The sequence below is a fragment of the Bombina bombina genome, chromosome 5, assembly GCF_027579735.1.
Source record: "Bombina bombina isolate aBomBom1 chromosome 5, aBomBom1.pri, whole genome shotgun sequence".
Lineage (NCBI taxonomy): Eukaryota > Metazoa > Chordata > Amphibia > Anura > Bombinatoridae > Bombina > Bombina bombina.
Window position 1 is genome coordinate 339,487,741 of NC_069503.1, and position 25,908 is coordinate 339,513,648.

The 25,908-nt window shown below is 37.3% G+C and overlaps 1 protein-coding gene across 1 annotated transcript in view; it reads left to right on the plus strand.

Annotated features, from left to right (window-relative positions):
* The window catches only part of LOC128660336 (ATP-binding cassette sub-family B member 5), a 414,907-nt gene that overhangs the window by 89,215 nt on the left and 299,784 nt on the right, over nucleotides 1-25,908 (plus strand). The window contains exon 3 of the mRNA XM_053714135.1: nucleotides 20,894-21,194. Coding sequence (XP_053570110.1) covers nucleotides 20,993-21,194 — 202 coding nt within the window. The 5' untranslated portion in view covers nucleotides 20,894-20,992. The remainder of the gene's footprint in view (nucleotides 1-20,893; nucleotides 21,195-25,908) is intronic.

Here is a 25,908-nt window from a genome sequence, read left to right on the forward strand (position 1 = left end):
GAGTTCTGCGGCCAAAGGAGTGCGTTAGCTACGCATGCTTTTTTTCTCCCGCACCTTTTAAAAACCGCTGGTATTTAGAGTTCACAGAAGGGCTGCGTTAGGCTCCAAAAAGGGAACGTATAGCATATTTACCGCCACTGCAACTCTTAATACCAGCGGTGCTTACGAACGTGGCCAGCTTCAAAAACGTGCTCGTGCACGATTCCCCCATAGAAAACAATGGGGCAGTTTGAGCTGAAAAAAAACCTAACACCTGCAAAAAAGCAGCGTTCAGCTCCTAACGCAGCCCCATTGTTTCCTATGGGGAAACACTTCCTATGTCTGCACCTAACACCCTAACATGTACACCGAGTCTAAACACCCCTAGCATTACACTTATTAACCCCTAATCTTCCGCCCCCGCTATCGCTGACACCTGCATATTTTTTTTAACCCCTAATCTGCCGCTCCATACACCGCCGCAACCTACTTTATCCCTATGAACCCCTAATCTGCTGCCCCTAACACCGCCGACCCCTATATTATATTTATTAACCCCTAATCTGCCGCCCGGACCTCACCGATACTATAATAAATGTATTAACCCCTAATCCGCCTCACTCCAGCCTCAATAACCCTATAAGAAATATTATAAACCCCTAATCTGTCCTCCGTAACATCGCCAACACCTAACTTAATTTATTAACCCCTAATCTGCCACCCGGAACTCACTGTTACTATAATAAATGTATTAACCCCTAAAGCTAAGTCTAACCCTAACCCTAACACCCCCTAAATTAAATATAATTTAAATCTAACTAAATAAATTAACTCTTATTAAATAAATTATTACTATTTAAAGCTAAATACTTACCTGTAAAATAAACCCTAATATAGCTACAATATAAATTATAATTATATTGTAGCTATTTTAGGATTCATATTTATTTTACAGGCAACTTTTTATTTATTTTTACCAGGTCCAATAGCTATTAAATAGTTATTTACTATTTAATAGCTACCAAGTTAAAATAATTACAAAATTACCTGTAAAATAAATCCTAACCTAAGTTACAATTAAACCTAACACTACACTATCAATAAATTAATTAATTAAATACAATACCTACAATTATCTACAATTAAACCTAACACTACACTATCAATAAATTATTTAAATACAATACCTACAAATAAATACAATTAAATAAACTAAAGTACAAAAAATAAAAAATAACTAAGTTACAAAAAATAAAAAAATATTTACAAACATTAGAAAATATTACAACAATTTTAAACTAATTACACCTACTCTAAGCCCCCTAATAAAATAACAAAGCCCCCCAAAATAAAAATATGCCCTACCCTATTCTAAATTTAAAAAGTTCAAAGCTCTTTTACCTTACCAGCCCTGAAAATGGCCATTTGCGGGGCATGCCCCAAAGAATTCAGCTCTTTTGCCTGTAAAAAAAAACGCATACAATACCCCCCCAACATTACAACCCACCACCCACATACCCCTAATCTAACCCAAACCCCCCTTAAATAAACCTAACACTAAGCCCCTGAAGATCTCCCTACCTTGTATTCACCACACCAGGTTCACCGATCGGTCCAGAAGAGCCTCCAATGTCTTCATCCAAGCCCAAGCGGGGGCTAAAGAGTGACGTCCATCCTCCGGCTGAAGTCTTGATCCAAGCGGCAAATGAAGAAGTCCATCTTCGGGAAGAAATCTTCATCCTATCCGGGCAGAAGAGGACATCCGGACCGGCAAACATCTTCATCCAAGCCGCATCTTCTATGTTGTTCCATCCGATGACAAGCGGCTGATCTTGAAGACCTCCGGCGCGGATCCATCCTCTTCGTTCGACGTTCAACTGAAGAATGAAGGTTCCTTTAAGGGACGTCATCCAAGATGGCGTCCCTCGAATTCCGATTGGCTGATAGGATTCTATCAGCCAATCGGAATTAAGGTAGGAAAATTCTGATTGGCTGATGGAATCAGCCAATCAGATTCAAGTTCAATCCGATTGGCTGATTGGATCAGCCAATCAGATTGAGCTCGCATTCTATTGGCTGATCGAAACAGCCAATAGAATGCGAGCTTAATCTGATTGGCTGATTGGATCAGCCAATCGGATTGAACTTGAATCTGATTGGCTGATTCCATCAGCCAATCAGAATTTTCCTACCTTAATTCCGATTGGCTGATAGAATCCTATCATCCAATCGGAATTCGAGGGATGCCATCTTGGATGACGTCCCTTAAAGGAACCTTCATTCTTCAGTTGGACGTCGAACGAAGAGGATGGATCCACGCCGGAGGTCTTCAAGATCAGCCGCTCGTCATCGGATGGAACAACATAGAAGACGCAGCTTGGATGAAGATGTTTGCCGGTCCGGATGTCCTCTTCTGCCCGGATAGGATGAAGATTTCTTCCCAAAGATGGACTTCTTCATTTGCCGCTTGGATCAAGACTTTAGCCGGAGGATGGATGTCACTCTTTAGCCCCCGCTTGGGCTTGGATGAAGACATCGGAGGCTCTACTGGACCGATCGGTGAACCCGGTGTGGTGAATACAAGGTAGGGAGATCTTCAGGGGCTTAGTGTTAGGTTTATTTAAGGGGGGTTAGGGTTAGATTAGGGGTATGTGGGTGGTGGGTTGTAATGTTGGGGGGGGTATTGTATGTGTTTTTTTTACAGGCAAAAGAGCTGAATTCTTTGGGGCATGCACCGCAAATGGCCCTTTTCAGGGCTGGTAAGGTAAAAGAGCTTTGAACTTTTTAAATTTAGAATAGGGTAGGGCATTTTTTTATTTTGGGGGGCTTTGTTATTTTATTAGGGGGCTTAGAGTAGGTGTAATTAGTTTAAAATTGTTGTAATATTTTTCTAATGTTTGTAAATATTTTTTTATTTTTTGTAACTTAGTTATTTTTTATTTTTTGTACTTTAGTTAGTTTATTTAATTGTATTTATTTGTAGGTATTGTATTTAATTAATTTATTAATAGTGTAGTGTTAGGTTTAATTGTAGATAATTGTAGGTATTGTATTTAATTAATTTATTGATAGTGTAGTGTTAGGTTTAATTGTAACTTAGGTTAGGATTTATTTTACAGGTAATTTTGTAATTATTTTAACTAGGTAGCTATTAAATAGTAAATAACTATTTAATAGCTATTGTACCTGGTTAAAATAAATAAAAAGTTGCCTGTAAAATAAATATTAATCCTAAAATAGCTACAATATAAGTATAATTTATATTGTAGCTATATTAGGGTTTATTTTACAGGTAAGTATTTAGCTTTAAATAGGAATAATTTATTTAACAAGAGATAATTTATTTCGTTAGATTTAAATTATATTTAAGTTAGGGGGGTGTTAGTGTTAGACATAGCTTTAGGGGTTAATAGATTTATTATAGTAGCAGTGTGGTCCGGTCGGCAGATTAGGGGTTAATAATTGTAGGTAGGTGGAGGCGACGTTGGGGGCGTCAGATTAGGGGCTAATAAATATAATATAGGGGTCGGCTGTGTTAGGGGCAGCAGATTAGGGATACATAGGTATAATGTAGGTTGCGGCGGTGTATGGAACGGCAGATTAGGGGTTAAAAAAAATATGCAGGTGTCAGCGATAGCGGGGGCGGCAGATTAGGGGTTAACAAATATTATGTAGGTGTCGGCGGTATTAGGGGCAGCAGATTAGGGGTACATAGGGATAACGTAGGTGGCGGCGGTGTGCGGTCGGCAGATTAGGGGTTAAAAAAAATTAATAGAGTGGCGGTGATGTGGGGGGCCTCGGCTTAGGGGTACATAGGTAGTTTATGGGTGTTAGTGTACTTTAGAGCACAGTAGTTAAGAGCTTTATAAACCGGCGTTAGCCCAGAAAGCTCTTAACTACTGACTTTTTTCTGCGGCTGGAGTTTTGTCGTTAGATTTCTAACGCTCACTTCAGCCATGACTCTAAATACCGGCGTTATAAAGATCCCATTGAAAAGATAGGATACGCAATTGACGTAAGGGGATCTGCGGTATGGAAAAGTCGCGGCTGCAAAGTGAGCGTTAGACCCTTTCCTGACTGACTCTAAATACCAGCGGTAGCCCAAAACCAGCGTTAGGAGCCTCTAACGCTGGTTTTGACGGCTAACGCCAAACTCTAAATCTAGCCGAGAGAGAGTAAAATGAGAAGACATTTGAATTGGAGAAGAAGTCTTATGATAACATTTGATATTCTTACCCTTCTTATTTTTATTAAGACTGGGACACTCTTTTACTCCATTATCCTTAGCAGCGCAATATAAACATAGGTTATTCAACTTGCGTCTAAGCTTCTCATCTGGTTTTAGTGGTCCTCTGATGAAAGCAATGTCCATAGGTTCATCCAATGGTTTTGAGTGAGATGGGGAAGCAAAAGATCTTTTGAAAGTAGGTTCTGCCACACCTCTTTCATACTTCCTCTCCCTAAGGCTACGATCTATAGAGATTGCTAGAGACATGAGGTCTTCAAGGTTTTCAGGTATTGTGGTCTGAGCGAGCTCATCCTTCAAGGAGTCAGATAAACCAGTGCGAAATTGGTATCTAAGTGCTGGAGCATTCCAAAGAGTATCTGGGGACCATCTTTTAAAATCGGTGATATACTCTTCAACTACACGTCGTCCTTGTTTTAGGTTTCTTAAATTACTCTCTTTAGTATTTTGCTTATCATGATCTTCATACAATAAGGACATTGCAGTGAAGAATGAATCCAATGAATTCAGGATAGGGTCATTATTTTCATAGTAGGCATTAGCCCAATTTTTTGCTTCGCCTCTAAGATAGGAAATCACTGTAAGAACTTTGGATTTCTCTGTAGGATAAGAGCAAGGTTTAAGGGAGAAGTAGAGGGTGCAGGAATTTTTAAAGTCTCTAAATTGTGACCTTTCCCCTGTGAATTTTTCTGGGGGACAGACTTGGGGTTCAGGGGTTGTTTGATCTATAAGAGAAGTCTTAGTGGCAGCTTGATCCCGAATGAATTTTCTTAGCTCTTGATTCTCTGTTTGAAGATCCCTAAGTCCCTGGAGCATCAAATCCATATTTTGGGATAAAGCCCCCACACGATTTGAGAGATCAGTAACATCCATCCTATGAAGGAAAGTTAAATATATATATATATATATATATATATATATATATATATAAGGGTAAGTTGTTTTATGGCTTGGTAATATGTTAGGATTCTTAATTATTAGTGATTACCCTGTTGTGTATATATATATATATATATATATACCTGAATATATGGGTATATTCTCCACTCAGTCTCACACCACACTTCAGGCAATTAGAAAACTTATTGCCTTATGTTTGCTCATAGACTGAGGGTGACCTATGGAGGGGTTATTAAGATGGTAATCTTAAAGAATATGGTAATGTATGAGGAATATAAAATATATATATATTGTATCAGTAATAAGTTGATAACTAAGTATGAGTGAAACAAACTAATTATATTTGTGCATATGATAGTTGAGGGTTAATGAACTAGAGAAGGCCTAAGTTCAGTTTGCATACTTTGGTGATGAGTTAACAAGCCTTTTATAATAAATATCAGCTTAGAGTTGTAATTCACAATACTGATAGCAATAGTTAAGGTATACCTTTAAAACGATACTTATAATAGAAAGTCCAGCTACTACTTAAAGAGCACAGGTATAGTAGAAGTTGTATGAGCAATAATATTGTATTAGTACACTGTACTGTAATGGAGTTGCTGAGATTCCGGATTATGTTGGAGTATTCAGATCCTCGGTCCGGACCGCAATGGCTGTGACAAAAGTTTGAATCCGAAACACAGCTGAGATCCTTTCAAGCTGCAGTATTGAGAGTGTTGAGTGTGCGTGACGTCACACGCTAAGCTGAAACGAGGAGCATGAATAATTTGGAATCAGTGATGCAGATGATAACCAGGTAACCTGTGATACGAAGTTGTAGATGAGGTTTTCAGAATATATTGATATATATTTTATATTAAACGTCTGTAGGTTTAACTGCTTTGTGGCTCAGGAACAATCCTAAGATATCAAATTACCAAGCAGCGAGCAGAGGGTGAATGATCCTTAAATAGGGAATGGTGTTCACATGATCAAATTCTTAAAGGGGTAGTAAGATGTAAATAAAGAAGCATGTTATTCCTGACAGTGAGCCAGTTGGTGCGAGACTCAATTTTTCTGTGGAATTTTTTCTTTACTATGTCACCCAAATTGGTAGCCTTCTTAGCTGCGAATTTAACTATGTTATCCATTTTATGTTTGAGTACTGTATCTCCATTAAGGACTGGTAAATACTTTTTAATTATCCTACAAATTTGGTAGAACTGGCCACTATACTTTGTGGTAAAGTATATAGGGTCTTTATCCAATGTTTGGTTTGTTTGTCTTGCATCCTGGTTTATTAAAATGGTTTGTGTATCCCTCTCTGTTTTATTCAATAGAATGTGTCTATCCATTTGGGCTACATGAATCATTATCTTCTTCAGTGATGATTTATGATAGCCTCTTGCTGTTAATTTATCCATTAGGATCTTGGCTTCTCTATGGTAGATTTTCAATGTGGAACAGTTTCTGCGTAACCAGAGAAACTGTCCTTTGGGTATGCCTTTTCTCATGTGTGGTGCATGGCATGAGTCTGCTCTGAAGATGGTATTTCTTGCTTGTGGTTTACTATAGTTGGAGATGAGGATGTTATTATCCTCATCATGTTGTAAATGTAAGTCTAAATATTCAATATCTCTGTCATGAGCTTTGTAAGTAAAGGTCAAGTTAAGGTTATTCTGGTTAAGATATTGAATGTAGAGTGGAATGGTTGTATTTTTGTGATCATTGTAAATCAAAATCAAATCATCTATGTATCTACCGTAAGTGATGATGTTAGTCTTGAGATGACATTCACCCCCAAAGATGTGGCAGGCTTCAAAGTAACCCATATACAAGTTAGCATATGAGGGGGCAAACTTTGCCCCCATGGCCGTGCCACATCTCTGGAGGTAATATGTTCCCTCGAATACAAAAAAATTATGTGTAAGAAGAAACTGTGTGACTTCTAGAAAGAATTCTATAAAGTTGTTGGGAAAATCAGTAAATCTTTCTAGCATTTATTTGAGAGCTTTAAGTCCTTCTTTGTGGGGGATGCTAGAATAGAGAGAGGAAACATCTATGGTTAACAGTTTGTAGTTGTCGTGCCACTTTAGGTTTTCTATTCTGTTGATCAGATGGGTGCTATCTCTAATATAGCCTGGTAATTGATCTCACTATAGGTTGAAGCATGTTGTCAAGCCAGTCTCCCAGCCTCTCGCATAGGGAACCCCTGCTGGCCACTATGGGCCTACCCGGTGGGTTAATAAGAGTTTTGTGAATCTTGGGCACTATGTGAAAGGCTGGGACAATGGGATATTCAACCAAACAATATTGAGCCAGAGCTGGCTTCATTAGGCCTTTCTCAAAGGCTGTGTCTAGGAGGTCCCTGAGTTCATGCCTAAATTTAATTGTTGGATTGAAGGTTAACTTTAGGTATGTCTTAGAGTCTGCTAGTTGGGAGTGAACTTCAGTTCTATAGTCTATTTTATTAAGAATGACTATGGCACCACCCTTATCTGCCGAGGTGATGACTATGTCAGGGTTGGTTTGTAATGTTCGTAGAGAGTCTCGTTCTTCTAAGGTTAAGTTGTCTTTAAATGTTTCTATATTGTCATGGATGGTATTATGTAATCTGGTGATGTCCTGTTCCACTAAATTTTGAAGCATTTCAATTGAGTCACTTCTACTATTTACTGGATAAAAATATGATTTGTTTTTAGTTGTAGTGTTAAATATGGGTACAGAATTATCTGTGCTGAGATGTCTAAGAGTGCAAGATTGGAGTGAAATAAGATCATTCAAGTCACACAGTTCTTCAAAAACAAGGCCTGTATTAGCTGGTGAATTTGGCGGTAAGTGTCCGTCAGGGGTATGTGCTAAATATGTGTTGGTTAAGGTGTTGGTGACTTGTGTGAGTGTGATAGATTGCTGTGGGTTAAAGTCAGTATTAAAGTTATTGTTTAAATTAGTATCATTTTGGTTCTGTGTAGTAAAGTGCTTTCTCAAAGTAATTTTCCTTACTAGTGCATTTAAATCTAGTATGGTTGAAAAAAGGTCAAAATTGGTGTTAGGTGCAAAGGATAGGCCTGTGAAAAGGTGACCTTGGTTGACCAATTCCAATCCACTGTGACTGGTGAAGTTTTTACTAAAAACATTGTTTGAGCTGTCGCTCCACATATGTGGTTTATTTAATCACGTGTGTGGAGTGCCATCTTCAGAATACAGGCCTCACCACCAGGGAAGACGAGAATGAAAGAACACCTCTCAGATATAAGACAGGGTACACTAACAACACCCCTTTTTAGCCATTTCACTATGGTCCACAACAAAAAAGCAGATAGCTTTAGATGGACCATTATTGAACAGGTTAAAAACAAAAGAAGGGGAGGGAACAAAGATGAGATTCTAGCTGAGAGAGAAACTTTCTGGATTTTCCGGCTAAAAACTAGGGTCCCCAAGGGACTTAATTCACAATTTGATCTAATCAATTTTTGGTAAGAAACTCATGACTAAATGTACAATCTACATTTTGAAGATGACTGAGTTTACATACATTTATCCACTTCAATCATTCCTTAAATAAAGCTTTTGTATTTTGATGTATTCCATTTTTGATGTTAGGCCTACAAATATATGTGCTGGGGTTGGGATATTTCAAGATGATTGTATTTATGTATACATACACAACAGTTACTATAAAAAGGAGCTCTTTATGTGAGCTAATTGTTAACTAGTCCCCTTGCATAAGCTCTTTATAGATGCGTACTGCATTTTAACAGGGTCTATGGAGATAGTGGTTAAATATCCCTATCCACAATTTTCTGGTTATGTTCATGTTATGTGTAATTGTTAGGGGGATCTCTAAAGATGGATGTGTTTATATACATACACAACAGTTAATACAAAAACTAGCTCTCTATCTGAACCAATTGTTGATGAGTGATATCCTTACCAGTCCCCTTACATCAGTGCCTTATAGATGCGCTCTGCATCTTATTAGGGATCATGGAGAGAGTGTTTATATACCCTCATCCACAATTTTTGGCTATTTTCTTTTCCTCATATATCTTGCTTTTTAGTTGGAGATAGAAGTATTGAAATACAGGAGCAGGAGCAAATAACATATTGCAAAATATTGTGATCATAAGTAGGGATGGGCGAATGTGTAAATTTCCGAATTTGAATGTTAGAACGAATGTTATTACCGAAATTTGAATTACATATCCGAATGTCGATACGAACGAATATTCTTAAAAATTCTATAATCAAATGCTATTTACAGTTATCGAATGTCACTTTCGAATTTGAATGTTTATAATTAGATCGAATGTCCACATTCGAAATTTCGAATTTAACATTCTATTTAACAAATACTATTCAGAAGTTCAATAGTTCATGTCGTAGGGAATCTAGTAAATTGATACATAATAGATAAAAATATATCAATTTGAATGTTTCTATTTCAATCGAATATTGCATAATTCGAATATTACATTTAAATAAAGCATTATAGAAATACTATTACAAATATATAAATTTGAATTTATCGAATTTGAATATTGCATAATTTGAAAATTTCATTTAAAGAAAGGATTAGAAATACTATTACACATATATAAATTCAAATTTTTCTAAACAAATATTTTCTAATGTAATCGTAAAATTCGAAACCGAACATTAGAAAATCGAATGTTAGAATGTTATGTAAACATTCGAAATTCGATTTGAACAAACGTGTTAAAATTAGTTTCATTTTTCGAATGTTGCGAAACATTTGCCTATCCCTAATCATAAGTATGGTAATTAAACAGTGGGGTATACAGATTATTATTATTATTACAAAATTGCCCTTCTAAGAATTTATAAATATATATGAAGCTTAGTCTTAGGGTAGCGCCTAGAAACAGTTAAATATGCTCTGATCACCTATTGGTGGGAATCTGTCCAATGAACCAGCAGGTGTTGGTTTTTAAACTGTGTATTGTGGCAAATATTTTTAAGTGGCTTGGAGTACATCACAATAGCCAGCCATTTGTTTTGACTAGCTGGGGAGTTTACCCTGCTAACTCTCCTTTGAATGCTATGAGCTATTTTTAATCTTAAGAATAAAGCATTTGAAATTTTAATATTCGCTGATCCGGTGCTCCTTTTTTACGTCTGTTCTTTGATCTCCTGTACCATTGTTTGTTATTAATTCTGCTCCATGAAGCGATAGAATTAATGGCTAAATTGATTCCCTGCTAGGGCTGTAGTATTACACAAGGCCTAATTACATAGAGCAGTAAGTTCCAGATTCCTAGCTGTTAGCGTATAAATTATTTTTATAGTCTGAAAGTGTTTGACTTGACCATAATGACTTGGGTGTTCTCAAGATGGCACATCCTTAATCTCTTATTCTGAGATGACCAATACATTCAGCTATAGATATTCTCAGTTCAGCAAACATTTTACCTAGTGGTCACCATTACCCTAAAATTTTAGGGCCTGAATATGCAAACTCAGAGTTATAGTAGATCTATGTTTTAAAGTTTCCACATGAATAAACATCTATTTAGAAATTCTTATATCCATCAAATTATATTATTGCACCCAATGGAGCAACCGTTAGTTAGCACCTATCCCGAATGGCTAATAGTGGCCTGTTAGGATGAACAATGATGAATTCTTATCTATACACGTTACCATACATTCTAGCACCAACTAAATGTCATCACAACTATCTACACTTTATAGCAGTTAATCAGCTTTATCTTCACTTACCTAGGTCCAAATGAGACCATCTTTTATGTCTAATTACCTCCTATACGCCATACACGTGAAATTAGGTCCAAAAGCGGCCTCTGGTACATTTGGAGGCATATAATATAACATGAAAGTTAACACAAAATAGAGGTTTGAATTGTCTATCTTTAAGTCTTTACAGTTGCTTCCTTGTTTTTCTACATCTGTTGACGGTTTTTAAAATCAGCATGATTGACATTTTTGTTATATGACAATCACTGATCATTATATACTTTGCAAAACCTCAATAAAAAAAAAAAAAAATAATCTACATTGAACATGACAATGCATATTTTGTGAAGGAACACAAGAAGCACAACTAGACTCAAGTGTAGGTATATTAAAACAATTCAGTGCATATAATTAAAACACTTACAGAAGGTAGTATAAGATAAGGTGTATCAAAGTAGGTCCCAGCATTCAATCCTCCAGTAGTCCCAGCTTTAATGTCTTTAGCTGTGTCTAAAGTTTGGCTTGTGCATGAATAGCAGCCTTCCAGGTGTCTACCAAACGTCCTCCGCTGCGGGTGCTCTTTACCCGTTAACAAAGTATTTTTATATATATTTAGTTTTTTCTTTGGGCAGACAGTTCAGCTTTCATTGTGTATACATATTGTATATAATAAATAAAGCTCTGTATATATAAATATATAGATATATATACATATCTACATATATAACTTAATTTTGGTTAATTAAAAACTGAGGGCACATACAGATATGTAGTAGGAATAGCCTTGAAAAAGGCCAGATGGGTTCATTTCCAGGTCAGAGTTTAACATTGTAATGTACCCTTCTGTTCTTTGCTAAGGATAACCCTGCTACATATCTGTCTTAATTTTGGTTAATTAAAAAACCTCATCCCTCACAAGACGTATTCTTAGTCACAGAAGAAACAGTTATTTGCCTAATCTAATAACAATAACAATAAATTTGACATTCCTGAGATGTTCCAAAATTCCTGAGATAAAGTTCCAAAAATGTTTTACCAACTGTATACTTGGCATGCCAAAGGGTATAACTCATATCCACCTTGCATTTACACTGTGCTACAGAAAAATAACTTGGATACTTATAACAGCATGTTTGAAATCATGAAGCTGTTGGTCCCAGATCTAGTGCCTCAAAAGGTTTAATTAGATTTTGAGAAGGCTCGCATGAATGCAGCGAGAAGTGCCTTTCCACATGCTGAGGACGAAGGCTGATATTTAAATCTACTCACAAGAGTATTGGCACCCTTATTGAAAGTGTAGACTGACGTTTTAGCAGCAGTCAGTACGCTATGCCGGGTAACATCTGAATTCCTGAGCGGACGGCTGTGGGCTCTCCTCTATAGATCGAGTCCGAATCCTCTGTAGCTGTGCTGTGAGAGGAAACAGCGTGCAGCTGCTCTCTGTGTGTAATCAACGCTGCAAGTTGGTAGTTAGAAAACAGTCCTCGGCAGAGCTACACTCGGTGAAAAAATCTACTGATAGTAGAGAAAACTTGGCAAGCAAAGATAAAAAAGCCAAATGATACAAGGCTTAGTGTATAAAAAAGTAAAAACACTTTATTTGGGGTGAGCTTTTAACGCGTTTCTCGGCCACAAGCTCCTGGCCGTTTCATCAGAAAGGGTATATGACACAAGTAGTGCAGAAGCACATTTAAAAAGCCTGCCAAGAAAATTGATTGGTCAATGTCAGACCAATCACAAGCTGGATGATCAGAAACAAAGGATTATACAAACAAACAGAGTACAATAATAATGCAAACAGTATATAAAATACAAACTGTATCTAGTATCTGCATATTTTTTTCACATTGTATTTAACCCTAACTTACAATGTATTTGTCCTAAGAAATGGATTTTGAAAACACCATAGAAAATACACAGTATTTTGTAAAATTTGATCTAGCAATTAGGATGAAAATAATAATAAAAATAAAAATAAAAGCTAGAGAATAGGCATCTTCTTGCATGTGTATATATTTTATAAAATGAGAAAATAAAAACAGAATATATATAGTCTCCTCTTGTACTGATAAACCCAAATTATGTCTTTGTGTACTTTCTGTTAAGTGTGTGTTATCAATAGATACATATACCTCAAAGAGAGGCTATTTTAGTCTATCCTATATAATGTAAATCGGTATGGAGGGGGAAAAAAATCTCTCTAAAAATGCATCAGGGGAACAGACAAGCATTACCTCACTAGCACCGTATTAGGTATTCAGGTGCATCAAGGATCTATAATACTATGAAATATGTTCTGAGTGCAATACTATTATAAGAAAAAGTAAGTGTGTATCCGGATCTGACTATGAGCAAATTATTGAGATATAATTGGTGGGTAGGCATACTATATGTTTGTTTGGGTCATCAAAACCAACACAAATATATATTGTAACCCTAAAATAAAAATAAATAAAATTTGAATTTTAAAAGTATAGGTTATTTGCCTTGTAATGCAACTTTGTATAAGATTCACTCTAATAGATATTGATCCTGGGTGATGATGGACATGAACATAAGTATTTTGGTGGGAGGGGAGGGGGGAGGGAAGAGTGGGGGGAAAATTTCAACTGAAAGCAGCTAAATCTAAATTTGAATTAAGGCCCAATGGGTGCAAAGTTTTCAATTTATGGATCCAAAAAGTTTCACGGATCCTTAACTGAATAATTCTATTATAATCTGTAGAAGGTGAAATATAATCGATAGGGTAAAATTTAAAGATGTCAGGATTTCCTTTATGTTTGTTTAGGCAGTGTTCAGGAATGCTATGTTTAATCTTTTTTTTAAAACAATTTTTGCAATTACGCCAGTGCTCCCCCCAGCACACTTTGGCCTTCCTAGAGGTGCGACCTACGTACTGAATCCCACAGCAACACTCCAGAACGTATACTACATAGATAGAGTTACAATTCATAAATCTATTGATGTTAAAAACTTCACCACTGACATAGGACTGGAAGGTCTTTCTCCCAGAAGTTATAACTTTACATGTATTGCACTTCTTTTGTCCACATTTATATACCCCTATTCTTTCAAATAAAGAAGAAAAGGGAGAGATTTTTTGCTGCTTAGTCGTAGGTTGTGAGTTAGATAAAATATGTTTGACCTTTTTACTTGGTGCCAATTTACTTCTAAGTGTTGGTGCTTTAGTATATACAATTTTTGGATGTTCTCCCAAAAGGGTCTTTAAAACAGGGTCTCTCCTAATAATGTGCCAGTGCTTGTTAATGGCCTTCTGTATCTGTATGTAATTGGAATTGTATTGTGTTATGAACAATGGTTCTGAAGAATAATTTTCATCTTTGTTTATAGTTGGTTTATCTTTACTTAACAGTTTCTCCCTGTCTAAATCTCTAATTTTATTCAAACAATTATCCAAAAGGTCAAGAGGGTAACCTTTTTCAGTAAATCTTTCATATATTATATGGCTTTGTTCCTCAAAAGAATTGGAATCTGAACAGTTACGTTTAATCCTTTCAAACTGACTATATGGTATATTGGATAACCATTTCTTGTGATGGTTACTTGTGTAATCTAAATAACTATTGCTGTCAACTTTTTTAAAAAATGTTTTGGAACTAAGATTGCCGTCTGTGTCCCAACTTAAAGTCAAATCTAAGAATCTTAGACCCATGTTATTGTTGTTCATAGATTCTGTAAATGTATACGCTGATGTCTGGTCGCCCTTCCAGATGAAAATCAAATCATCTATATAGCGGCCATAGTGCACCAGATTCGCCCCTGCTGAGGAGTTGTAAATATAAAGTTCCTCAAAAATGCCCATAAAAAGATTAGCAAAGCTGGGGGCGAATCTGGTGCCCATGGCCGTCCCCTTAATCTGCAAATAATAAACATCTTGATAAATAAAATAATTGTGTTTAAGAATGAACTCAATACACTCCAAAATAAATTCTCTCTGTATTTTTGGCATATATAAATCACGATTCAAAAAAACAGATAATGCTTGAAGACCCAATTGGTGTGCTATGTTTGAGTATAATGCACTGACGTCACATGTGATCCATATGAGGTCACCTGTGTTTTTAATGTTCTTGATTTTATTTAATAGATCTGTGCCATCCTTAATGTACGAGGGCAAACCTAAAACATATTTCTGCAAAATAATATCAACATAATAAGATAAATTGTAAGTGAGATTGTCAATGCCAGCAATAATAGGGCGACCTGGCGGGTTGATTAAACTTTTGTGGATTTTTGGTAAGTGGTAGTAATGGGTTACACTTGGGTTCTCTCTTTTTTTGCATCATTTCTAGACAATGGGTCCTGATCAGACATCTCCAAGACTAGCTGCCGACTGCACTATGAATATTTTCTTTTGAACACTTCCACTGGGATGATAAAGATTTCCACAACTTTATTTCAGAAACACTGACGATTCCAGTTACTAATTTCCAACACCACTTCTGAGACTCACATCACGATCAGCTTTTTTTCCTCAATTTAATTCTTTGGTTATATTTTGTATTATTTTAGTTGTTTTAGTTGTTTGGTAATTATTATCGATCTAGTAACCCTTTTTGTGCCGTCACGTACAAAGGTTTACACATACACATTTTTTACAATGTAATATTGGTTCTTTACTTAGAGTTATTGTATACACATTTCAAAATATACATTTTTTTATCACACCCAGAGGCACACTCTAATTATTATTATTGTATTCTTGCAACTGCACTTTTTAATACCTTATGAGGATTAATCAATCACTCTGAGTTCACTACCTGCCAGTTTTTGATTTGATTGGTCTTAGGCGCACGCTATTACCATTTTTTATATTTAGTATTTTATCTGATATTTAAATCTGTATCAGAGTCTTATCAGGAAACTCAGAAATGTTGGCTTGAAGATTGAATTTCAAACTGATATAAATATAGGTTGACTATATTGCTGCTTTAAAAAGGGACATTTATGAAAAATACATATGTCAAGGTTCTTATAATGGAACATTATTCAAAACATTTCTTTTAACAGCCCTGACATAGTATTTTTTTTTATATGTTTCCCCTTTTAAAGTGGCAATATGGTCAGCCTATCTAAATATAAAGCTCAAGCTGAAGTCTCATGCTGAATTCACCTTTGTCCTAGTCCATCATGTGAGGAGTGTCTTTGATGAAGAAGAATTATCATGATGCAGCTCTTGAATGGTCACCTAAAACTACAAAAATGAAGAAAAAATTAAGAAAAAAATGACAATATATATATATATATATATATATATAGATAGATAATAAAAGTCTAAACAGGGGACCTGTGGATTGTTTTGAAAAAGGCCCTACTAAAGATCAAAAGGTGTCGACTCCTTTGACAAACCAGCCCGAGTTTCCTGAATGCCTATCTGGTGAGATTACTACCACTTTAGGCCAATTATATCTACAGATTTTGTGCACCTTGTTCTTTGTTTTTTTCCACAGGTACCTCACGAATATCTGCAAAAATCCTTCATTAACCACACTGCACCTCTATCTTTGGATTACAACATTTTTTTTATATATTTATATTATTTTTTTCTGGACTTATATATTCATATCATTTTTTTTTTGGACTTTCACTTTTAGGACCGCAGTGTCCCCTATTTAGACTTCTATTTGAATATATATATAAATAAATATATATATATATATATATATATATATATTGTTTTTTGGGGTTTTTTACGTCATTTTTTCTTCATTTTTACTCTGTTCTTCAGCTCTTTTGGGTCATTGATCCCATCATAGTGTACACCTTTTCGTACTGATCCTCCACATCCTTTTTCATATTTTTGCATACATTTACATACATTTTGTACATTGTTGTTTTCTAGCCCATTGTTGCCCTATGGGCATTGTTTATTTTTATTGTATTAAATCTGTTTGTGTTTTTATATTTTTATGTAATTTTATTCACCTTATGCACAGTTCAGCCTTTTCTTTGGTGCTGCTAACCCTTTCTCTTAAACTGTATATAATGATCTTGTTAGGTGATCGTTTCTCTTATAGTGAGCTTGTGTGCACACTCTTTTGGCGCTGTTGACTATATATTTTCTATGGTTTAACTCAGGTAGATCCCAGAAATGAATAAACTAACCAAAAGTCATCAGAGATAGTGACCCTTTCGAGAAAGTAGTGTCTAACAACTCTGAGGATCCCTTTCCCAGTTGTTGACTTCAAAAATGAGAAATACTGAGAAGGAACCATAATGGGTATTTGCCCTATTCATAATGCAAGTGACCACTTTCACTGCAAGATAACCTAAGGTGCCCCTCTAGTAGAGAAAGGCTATAGTCAAAAGGATTTCTGACTGAAAAGAGGTCAAACCTGAAGTGCTACATAAAATGGCAGTGAGTCCCAAGATACCCCTGAGAAAGAAATTCCAGACTTGGAACTTTTGGAAGGATTATAACCAGACCTTCTGAAAAGGTTTAGACTGCCCCTTACCAAAATATAATCTGGATCGGGAACATAACTATATGAAGTAAATACATAGGTAGAGGACTCCCAGAGCCTTACTGGAATAAAATTGTGTAGATTTCGTCTTCGAAGTGGAAGGGTATCTCCAACTTCAAGATAGGCAAGAAGTGCAAGCCAACTGCCCGATAGAAGCAAACAAACACAGCTGTATATAAACTCCAAACTTCCAACATGCTAAATTGATAAGCTAACCGCAAAACAACATAGCTCTATTGACCTTATTGTTTCCAGGAATGCAAAGAACCAGAGAACCAGAGTATCAATATCAACTGGCTTATGAACCTGAAACCTTAAAGTCAACAACCACTGAAAACTGGATTCCGATTCTGAGAATAATCCTCAGAAAATAAATCCCCAACACAGCATAAAGACAAATCTTCAGACAAGAAACCTTAATAATTGACAGGTTAATGCCTAAGAGAGACCCTGGGCTTCCCAACCCTTCTGGCTAAATCATATTCTATTGAACCCCAGAAGTGCTCTCTGAGATAAGCAATACTGATAATAGGATAAAATCAGTAATTTCGCCTTAACTAGAATGCACTTACTGAAGAGAGTAACCTAGATATTAGGAAAGATGTTGGATTGCAAAACCGTACTGACACACCCATCACCAAGCTGGGCAGGAGCTGTGTTCTCCACAGATAATTTGGCCAGCTGGGTGGCATTATGAAGTAGCTGGGTGGGGCAGTGTAATATTTTGTAATATTATATAATTTTCTGATGTCCAAAGCACAAATTAATAGATTTATTTAACATAAATGTCTTAATAAAAAAAAATTCAATGAAAATTAAGCATTTTTAATATTAGCTAACTTTAGCTTAATATTGGCTAAAATTATAGCTGGGTAGTAAGTAAAATCAACTAGGTGGTGCACCCACAAAAAAAGTCCTGGGGAGAACACTGAGGAGGATCTATAGACACCTGTTTGCAAGTAAGCCCTTGTATGGTGGAATAATAAAATGTTAAGGTCTATCCTCTAAGGGGTCTGATCCATGCAGAGGCAGTCCGGATGCTCCATCACAGGGTCTAGCAAGGCTTTAACTAGCAATAAGAGCCAAATTAATTTATGAAAGGAAATGAACCCCTGACTGTCACCCCTGGAGATGAGTCAGGGTCCTCAAATTAATGGGCTACCGCATTGCCCGGTGAGCTACTGCAGAACTTCCAGGTCTGTAGAAGTTTATAATGTTGAGTGAATGTGCAGAAAGATATGAAGCACAGTGTCGCTAAAGCAATATGAATAAGTGAGAGCTGTGATAATAAAAACAGTAACTTATCTGCAGAGGAAAAGTCATGAGACATAGAAAATGTACATATGCTAGTAACGCTAGTAACACAAACCTATGAGTAACCATACTGTTTCAGAAATGCAAACAAGCAAGATCTATGGGTAATGAATCCATAACGTATATGTAAAAACACAAGGTAGGAACCCCGGCAATGCCAGTCAAGCAATAACTATAACTCAAAATACTAATGTAGTTATGCCCGTAATTGCAATAACTATGAAACACTGTACTTTAGAATAAATGTGAATAAGTAAGCAGTGTGGATAATAAACACCTAGCTTGCAGAAAATAAGACCAGCAGCACAGTACTAATATAGAAATGCCAAAGAGCCATAACTATAAAACACAGTACTATTGTATTAATGAGAATAAGCAGGGGTTGTGTATAATAAAAATATTAGCTTATACTGGCAGAATACAAGTTATGAAGCACAAAGCTAATGTAGAAATATCATGCATTCATGTAAATAAGTAAAGGCTGCCTAATAATAAACACTTGTTTATAATGTAAAAGCCTAGTTATCAAGCACAGCCCTAAAGTTGAGATGTCAGTAAGGTCCCAGGTACTAACTACAGTGATCCCAGTTACAGCACAGTGACAGTAATGTGCCTTCAATAGGGCTCCACCAATGACAGTAACAAATATATTGCATCTAAATGTACAAAACAATCTGTATATCCCTAATATAAACAGGACAGATACACTAGTATGCTTTATATTGATTTAATGTTGCTGCAATGAAATTTAAAGGGATATGAGACCCAAATGTTGAAACACTTGAAAGTGATGCAGCATAGCTGTAAAAAGCTGACTAGAAAATATTACCTGATAATCTCTATGTAAAAAAGAAAGATATTTTAACCCTAAAAATGTCCTAAATATTCACACCCCATTGTAAAGGACTTCAAGCAGCAAATCAGTATGCCTGTCCCGGGACCTGCAAGGGAGAGTGCCTCATGCACACTCATGTTATTTCCCTATTCAGTTTAAGGAAGTTTACTATGAAATCTCATGAGATCACAGTTCATGACTTCAGCACTGCTGATGCTGATTGGCTGCTGTTCATTTCTTTCCCTTTTTTTACCTGCAGCTTGACAGCAGCTGAAGTATAACAGAGCACTTACTCTGGTGAGCTGAGGAAATTGTGAGGTAAAATATCTTCCTTTTGTACATAGAGATGCTCAGCATATGAGTATTATCTCCCTTTAAATAAAGGATTGAAAACTGTAAACTCCTGTGGTAAATATAATCCTCAAACGCTTAGCTGCAGCACCAGTTTACTCCATAATAAAAACTGCAAATACAGACACTCCTAGAGAAAGGGGCTAAATACCAGTAGGAGAGAATAGAGCCCCTATAGCAACCATTAACCCCCATATAAGCGTAATAAGCACCCAATGAAGTGCCCCAAACAACTAAAGGAAAGCCTAATCTTAGGACTTCCTAACAAAAAGTCCACCACAAAAAATATATATGAATGTCCCAATAAAAGGTAAATAGCTCTGATACGATCCACAGTAACTCCCACACACACACAGACAAAAGTATAGGAATCTTACCCAATCCAACGGGACCAGAGTATCAGAGATGTTGTGCCCTGTTAAACACCTCTACACATTTGCTTATCCATGACAAAGGGACCTAATACAGCTATATTAATAAAAAAATCCTCATCTCCCCCTTGTGCATAAACCTCCACACATGAACTACACATTAAGAAAGAGTGGAGACACAGTCAGCCTTGTATGCATGGAGAGGCTTGGGACACTGGCTAAGTGTCTATTAGCAACCTGTGGGCTGTGTGAAAATAAGGTACTTACCTCTCAGGTAAAACCCGCTCCACTGCTCTAACCCTTTAGGTGCTCAAAGTCCAAGGTGCAGCAGCAGCCCATCCTATATGGTAACTGACAGTAAATGATATATAGGGAGAGTACAACAAAATGGCCAACAGGAGGAGGCTTAGGAACTACCCAGCTACACCCGTAGCTTGTCTGTGATTCACATTACACTGACAGTATTCACCTACATCCCTCTCATCCAGGAACTCTCCATTGAGGGAATAAAAGGGATTGAAATCTTCAATATTTTAACACCTTGATCATTGACCTGTCCGTGATAAGGTAAAGAAATACTGGGAGAGAGAGGGAAGTAGGAGGGATACTTAAAGGGACATGAAACCCAAAATATTTATTTCATGATTCAGATAGAGAATACAATTTGAAACAACATTCCAATTGACTTCTATTATATAATATGCTTTTTCTTTAGATATCCTTTGTTGAAGAAACAGCAATGCACATGTGTGAGCCAATCACATGAGGCATCTATGTACAGCCACCAATCAGCAGCTACTGAACCTATTTAAATATGCTTTTCAATAAAGGATATCAATGTCACGCCGCTCGCCGCTCCACCTCCTTGTGGCCATTGCCACAGATGCTGTCAGCTGTCCTGATGTTGCCATGGCCGTTGCCATGGATGCTGCGGTTCCTTTGTCATCGACGCACTCCAGGTCTTCCAATGCAGTTCCAGATCAGCTGTCTCCTCCTTGGTGTGAATCTACACCTATGTAAGTACCTTACTTACTTACATTCCCTGCCCAAGTATAGGTGTTACTGTATGTGCTCCTGGGTGCCTATTTGCTGAACTGCTAAACTGTTGCTTACCTTATCATTACCCAACTTTGCCTGTTTCAAGACTACTCTATTGCTTAACCCCTGAACTGCTAAACTGTTGGATTGCCTTTTGTTGCTGACCTCTGCCTGTTCCTGGCCCTTCTACTGGTTTTCCCCTGAACTGCTAAACTGCTGGATTGCCTTTTGTTGCTGACCTCTGCCTTTTCCTGACCATTCTAATGGTTTACCCCTGAACTGCTAAACTGCTGGATTGCCTTTTGTTGCTGGCCTCTGCCTGTTCCTGACCATTCTACTGATTTACCCCTGAACTGCTAAACTGCTGGATTGCCTTTTGTTGCTGGCCTCTGCCTGTTCCTGACCATTCTACTGGTTTACCCATGAACTGCTAAACTGCTGGATTGCCTTTTGTTGCTGACCTCTGCCTGTTCCTGACCATTCTACTGGTTTACTCCTGAACTGAAAAACTGCTGGATTGCCTTTTGTTGCTGGCCTCTGCCTGTTCTTGACCATTCTACTGGTTTACCCATGAACTGCTAAACTGCTGGATTGCCTTTTCTTGCTGACCTCTGCCTGTTCCTGACCATTCTACTGGTTTACTCCTGAACTGAAAAACTGCTGGATTGCCTTTTGTTGCTGGCCTCTGCCTGTTCCTGACCATTCTACTGATTTACCCCTGAACTGCTAAACTGCTGGATTGCCTTTTGTTGCTGGCCTCTGCCTGTTCCTGACCATTCTACTGGTTTACCCATGAACTGCTAAACTGCTGGATTGCCTTTTCTTGCTGACCTCTGCCTGTTCCTGACCATTCTACTGGTTTACTCCTGAACTAAAAAACTGCTAGATTGCCTTTTGTTTCTGGCCTCTGCCTGTTCTTGACCATTCTACTGGTTTACCCCTGAACTGCTGGATTGCCTTTTGTTGTTGACCTCTGCCTGTTCCTGACCATTCTACTGGTTTACTGCTAAACTGCTGGATTGCCTTTCTGTTACCAAACTCTGCCTGTCTCTGACCATTCTGTGCTCACTCTGTTCTGGGATATCTCCTTATCCTTCCACTTGACGCCGGGATAAAAAGACTACTGGCCAAGTATGGTCTGATAGGGATATCCCATGAGCATTACAATCAAGAGAATGGAGAAAATTAGATAAAAGAAGTAAATTGGAAAGCTGTTTATTTAAAATTACATGTTCTTTCTAAATCATGAAAGAAAAAAATGTGTGTTTAATGTCCCTTTAAAGCTTAGTTGTGGGGTGTCTTTGCCTACTCCTGGTGTCAAGGAAGTGAATTCCCACTAGTAAGGATGTTGTGCACTCTTACCAACAATGAAATAAATAATATTCAAATCCTTGACAAATAATTAAATCACTGACATACGTCTTAATTAGTGGTTTGTGGGTAAAAAATAAAATAAAAACTAAACTGTTGACTGTTCACTTTGTAGGACAAATAAAATAAAAGGGTTTAGTTACAATTCAATCATAGCAGTTTATTTCCTGTAATTTCCCTTGCAAAAGTTTACATCCAAATGTTGTATTTTTTTCATATACTTACACTGCATAGAAATAAAAAATATTTATTTATTCAACATTTTGTTGTCTTTTGAAATTCGAAATAATTTGAAAACTAAAAATTTGAAAATTATTCTATGTGCATATGTCTCTGTGTGAGCATTCATCCATGTGAGCATTTATCTATGTGAACAATTTTCCATGTGAGCATTTATCTATGTGAGCAAGTTTCAATGTGGGTATTTTTCATTTGAACATTTTTGACAGTGTTTTTTTTCTGTGAGGAATTTTCTTGTGGGCTATTTTTATGGGTGCTTTTATCATGGAACCTACCTTCACAACACTCCATGTGGTTCATTGAATATGCAAATTAGGGCACTCTATTAAATATTTGTTGAAGTTGATAGGTCTATTATGTTACTAAAACAGCAGCTCCTATTTTATTATCTCTGCTGAAGCCAATTAAAGTGATGGTAAGGCCTAGCATTTGTGAAACGCTAGGATTTACCAGTGGAAAAATAAAGGGGACTTTCAGTCATTTAGTATAAAATACTTCATGCTGAAATATCCTTTATTTGTTTGAAGCGTTTCGCCTCACTGAGCTCCTCAGGCAGCCCACGACAGAACGCTATCTTGCTGTGGTGTTATCTTAGCCAATAGTGTGTTAGCTATTCAGCTTGGCGCTAGCTGGCCCACACGGCTATTTGCTAAGAGGTGGAAACGTCACCTCACAGCAAAATAACTTTCTGCCGTGGAGTGTTTGAGGTGCTCAGTAGGGCGAACGCTTCAAACAAATAAAGGAATTTTCAGCATGAAGTATTTTATACTTCATGACTTAAAGTCCTTTTTATTTGTTCCACTGGTAAATCCTAGCATTTCACAAACGCTAGGATTTACCACCACTTTAAGGAAAAAAATGTGAAACCTGCTATGTGCACTTTGAGGTCTTATAGCCGGAAAACCCATGGTTTTCAGACAAAATTAGAAGATAAAGAGGAAAATAAATAATTAAAATATATAGCAAAGTTGTTGTTATACTATGTATATTTAAACATGTTATTGTAAATCTCAAAGTGTTTACTGACACATTAAATACCCAAAGTGATATTTCTAAAAACAAATACGAAATGTGAGGTAAGAAATATGATGGGTGTAGAACCAATCAAAAGGGTGGTGACAGACTATGTAGAAACACTATTGCTGCCAGTAACGATAACCGTCACTTGTAAACATGTCCAGTGTATAATGTCCCAACCCCTGGTAAACAGATGTGCCAAACGACAGAGAGGTAACCTCAATCCTCCTATCCGGCAATGTGATCAAGAACAGACCTTCCGGTTACAAGAACCTTCACATTCAAGGTAGCTGTATATTACAAATTAACAGTGTAACACAGTTCTCCATTTACTGTAGCGCACATACCTTGCGATGCAAACAGGCCACCTACCAGGATATCTGACCTTTGAATGTATCTGTGTTGTTAGTCGTCCACACCCCACGGAGAACAGCGGTCTTCAGTCTAGACACAAATGATCCGTTAGTTAATGAGCCACCCTGCAGCCAATTGGACAGTTCCAAATGTCACATAAACGTAAAGTGAGGAGTGAATACTCCTAGGTAAAATGCAGAGCAAAGTGTACAAAAAAGGTGAGTGCAGGGGCACTAGAACAAACGGCTTATGTGTTTCGGCCTAAGCCTTACTCATAGCCATATTAAAACTGTGTGACAAACAAAAGTGTGTCTGCAATTCAAACAGAATTTCATTTCAAATCTCTCGCCTGTTGCTGAGGAGACAAACGAGTTTCCCACTGATAATCTTTCACATGCAACACACGCATGATCGGTTTGTAATACACCTCAGCCACTGAGGAGATAGCCACTGAGGTGTACTACAAACCGATAGCGGGGAATTCTCTCCTCCATGCCTCCAGCTGTCATCCCCAAAGGGTTTTCGGGGGTGTGTCCAAGAGCCAATTCATCCGCCTAAAGAGAAATTGCTCAGTACCATCTGTCTATGAGGCAAGTGCGGATGAGTTGGCTCTGAAACTAAGTGAAAGAGGCTACAACATGCGGACCATAGTGAAGGCCAGACAAGCTGTGGAGAAGATCCCCCGGGCCAGCCTATTAGACCCAGGCAACAGCAAACGGAGGGAGGCCCTTTTGTGGGATAGACCTGACCCCAAGGTCACTTTCATCACAGAATACTCTAGACAGTATCATGAGATCTGTCAGATTGTGGGAAAGCATCTCAAGCTCTTGTCAGCAGATGACGGTCTCACTGATGTAATTGACCCAGGGATCAGATATGCATACAAAAGGAACAAAACAATTGGAAATTCGGTTGCACCAACCAGAATTAAGCCTACTGGCTCTACTCCCTCCTCTTGGCTTACCTGTTTGGATACCTTCAGATGTCACTATCATGCGTGTGTTGCATGTGAAAGATTATCAGTGGGAAACTCATTTGTCTCCTCAGCAACAGGCGAGAGATTTGAAATAAAATTCTGTTTGAATTGCAGACACACTTTTGTCATATATCTTATCACATGCAACATTTGCTCGCTACAGTACGTGGGTCTCACCACAAGGGAGGCCAGAACATGTATTAAAGAACACCTGTCCGATATTAGGATAGGTACACTAACAACCCCTCTTGTAAAACATTTTGTGGATGAGCATCAAAAGTCGTCCAGATCTTTTGCCTGGACTCTCATCGACAGGGTACCACACAAGAGAGGTTTGGCTGATCGAACTTCCAAATTAGGAGAGAGGGAGGCCTTCTGGATCTTTAAACTTAGAAATAGGTTTCCAGAAGGCCTCAACTCTGAGTTCGATCTGATCAATTTCTGGTCAGTTTAATATATACTTTTCTGGTCTACTTTCTGTTCACCTCTATGACCTTTAAGGGCTAATTAAGCCCCTCTTTAGTGTGGTGAGTTTAGTATTCCTCTATTTTGGACAGATTTTAATATCAGTGCGTATAGACATAGTCCCATCAGGTTATTATGTTAACACTTGGTACACCATGTATCTGTTAAAATACCTGTGTGGGGCCTAAGACTAATTGTAAACACTGGTTTATTCTGTCAGGGAGTGGATTGTAGACGAGAATTTTGTTAGGATATTACCGTTGCATTCT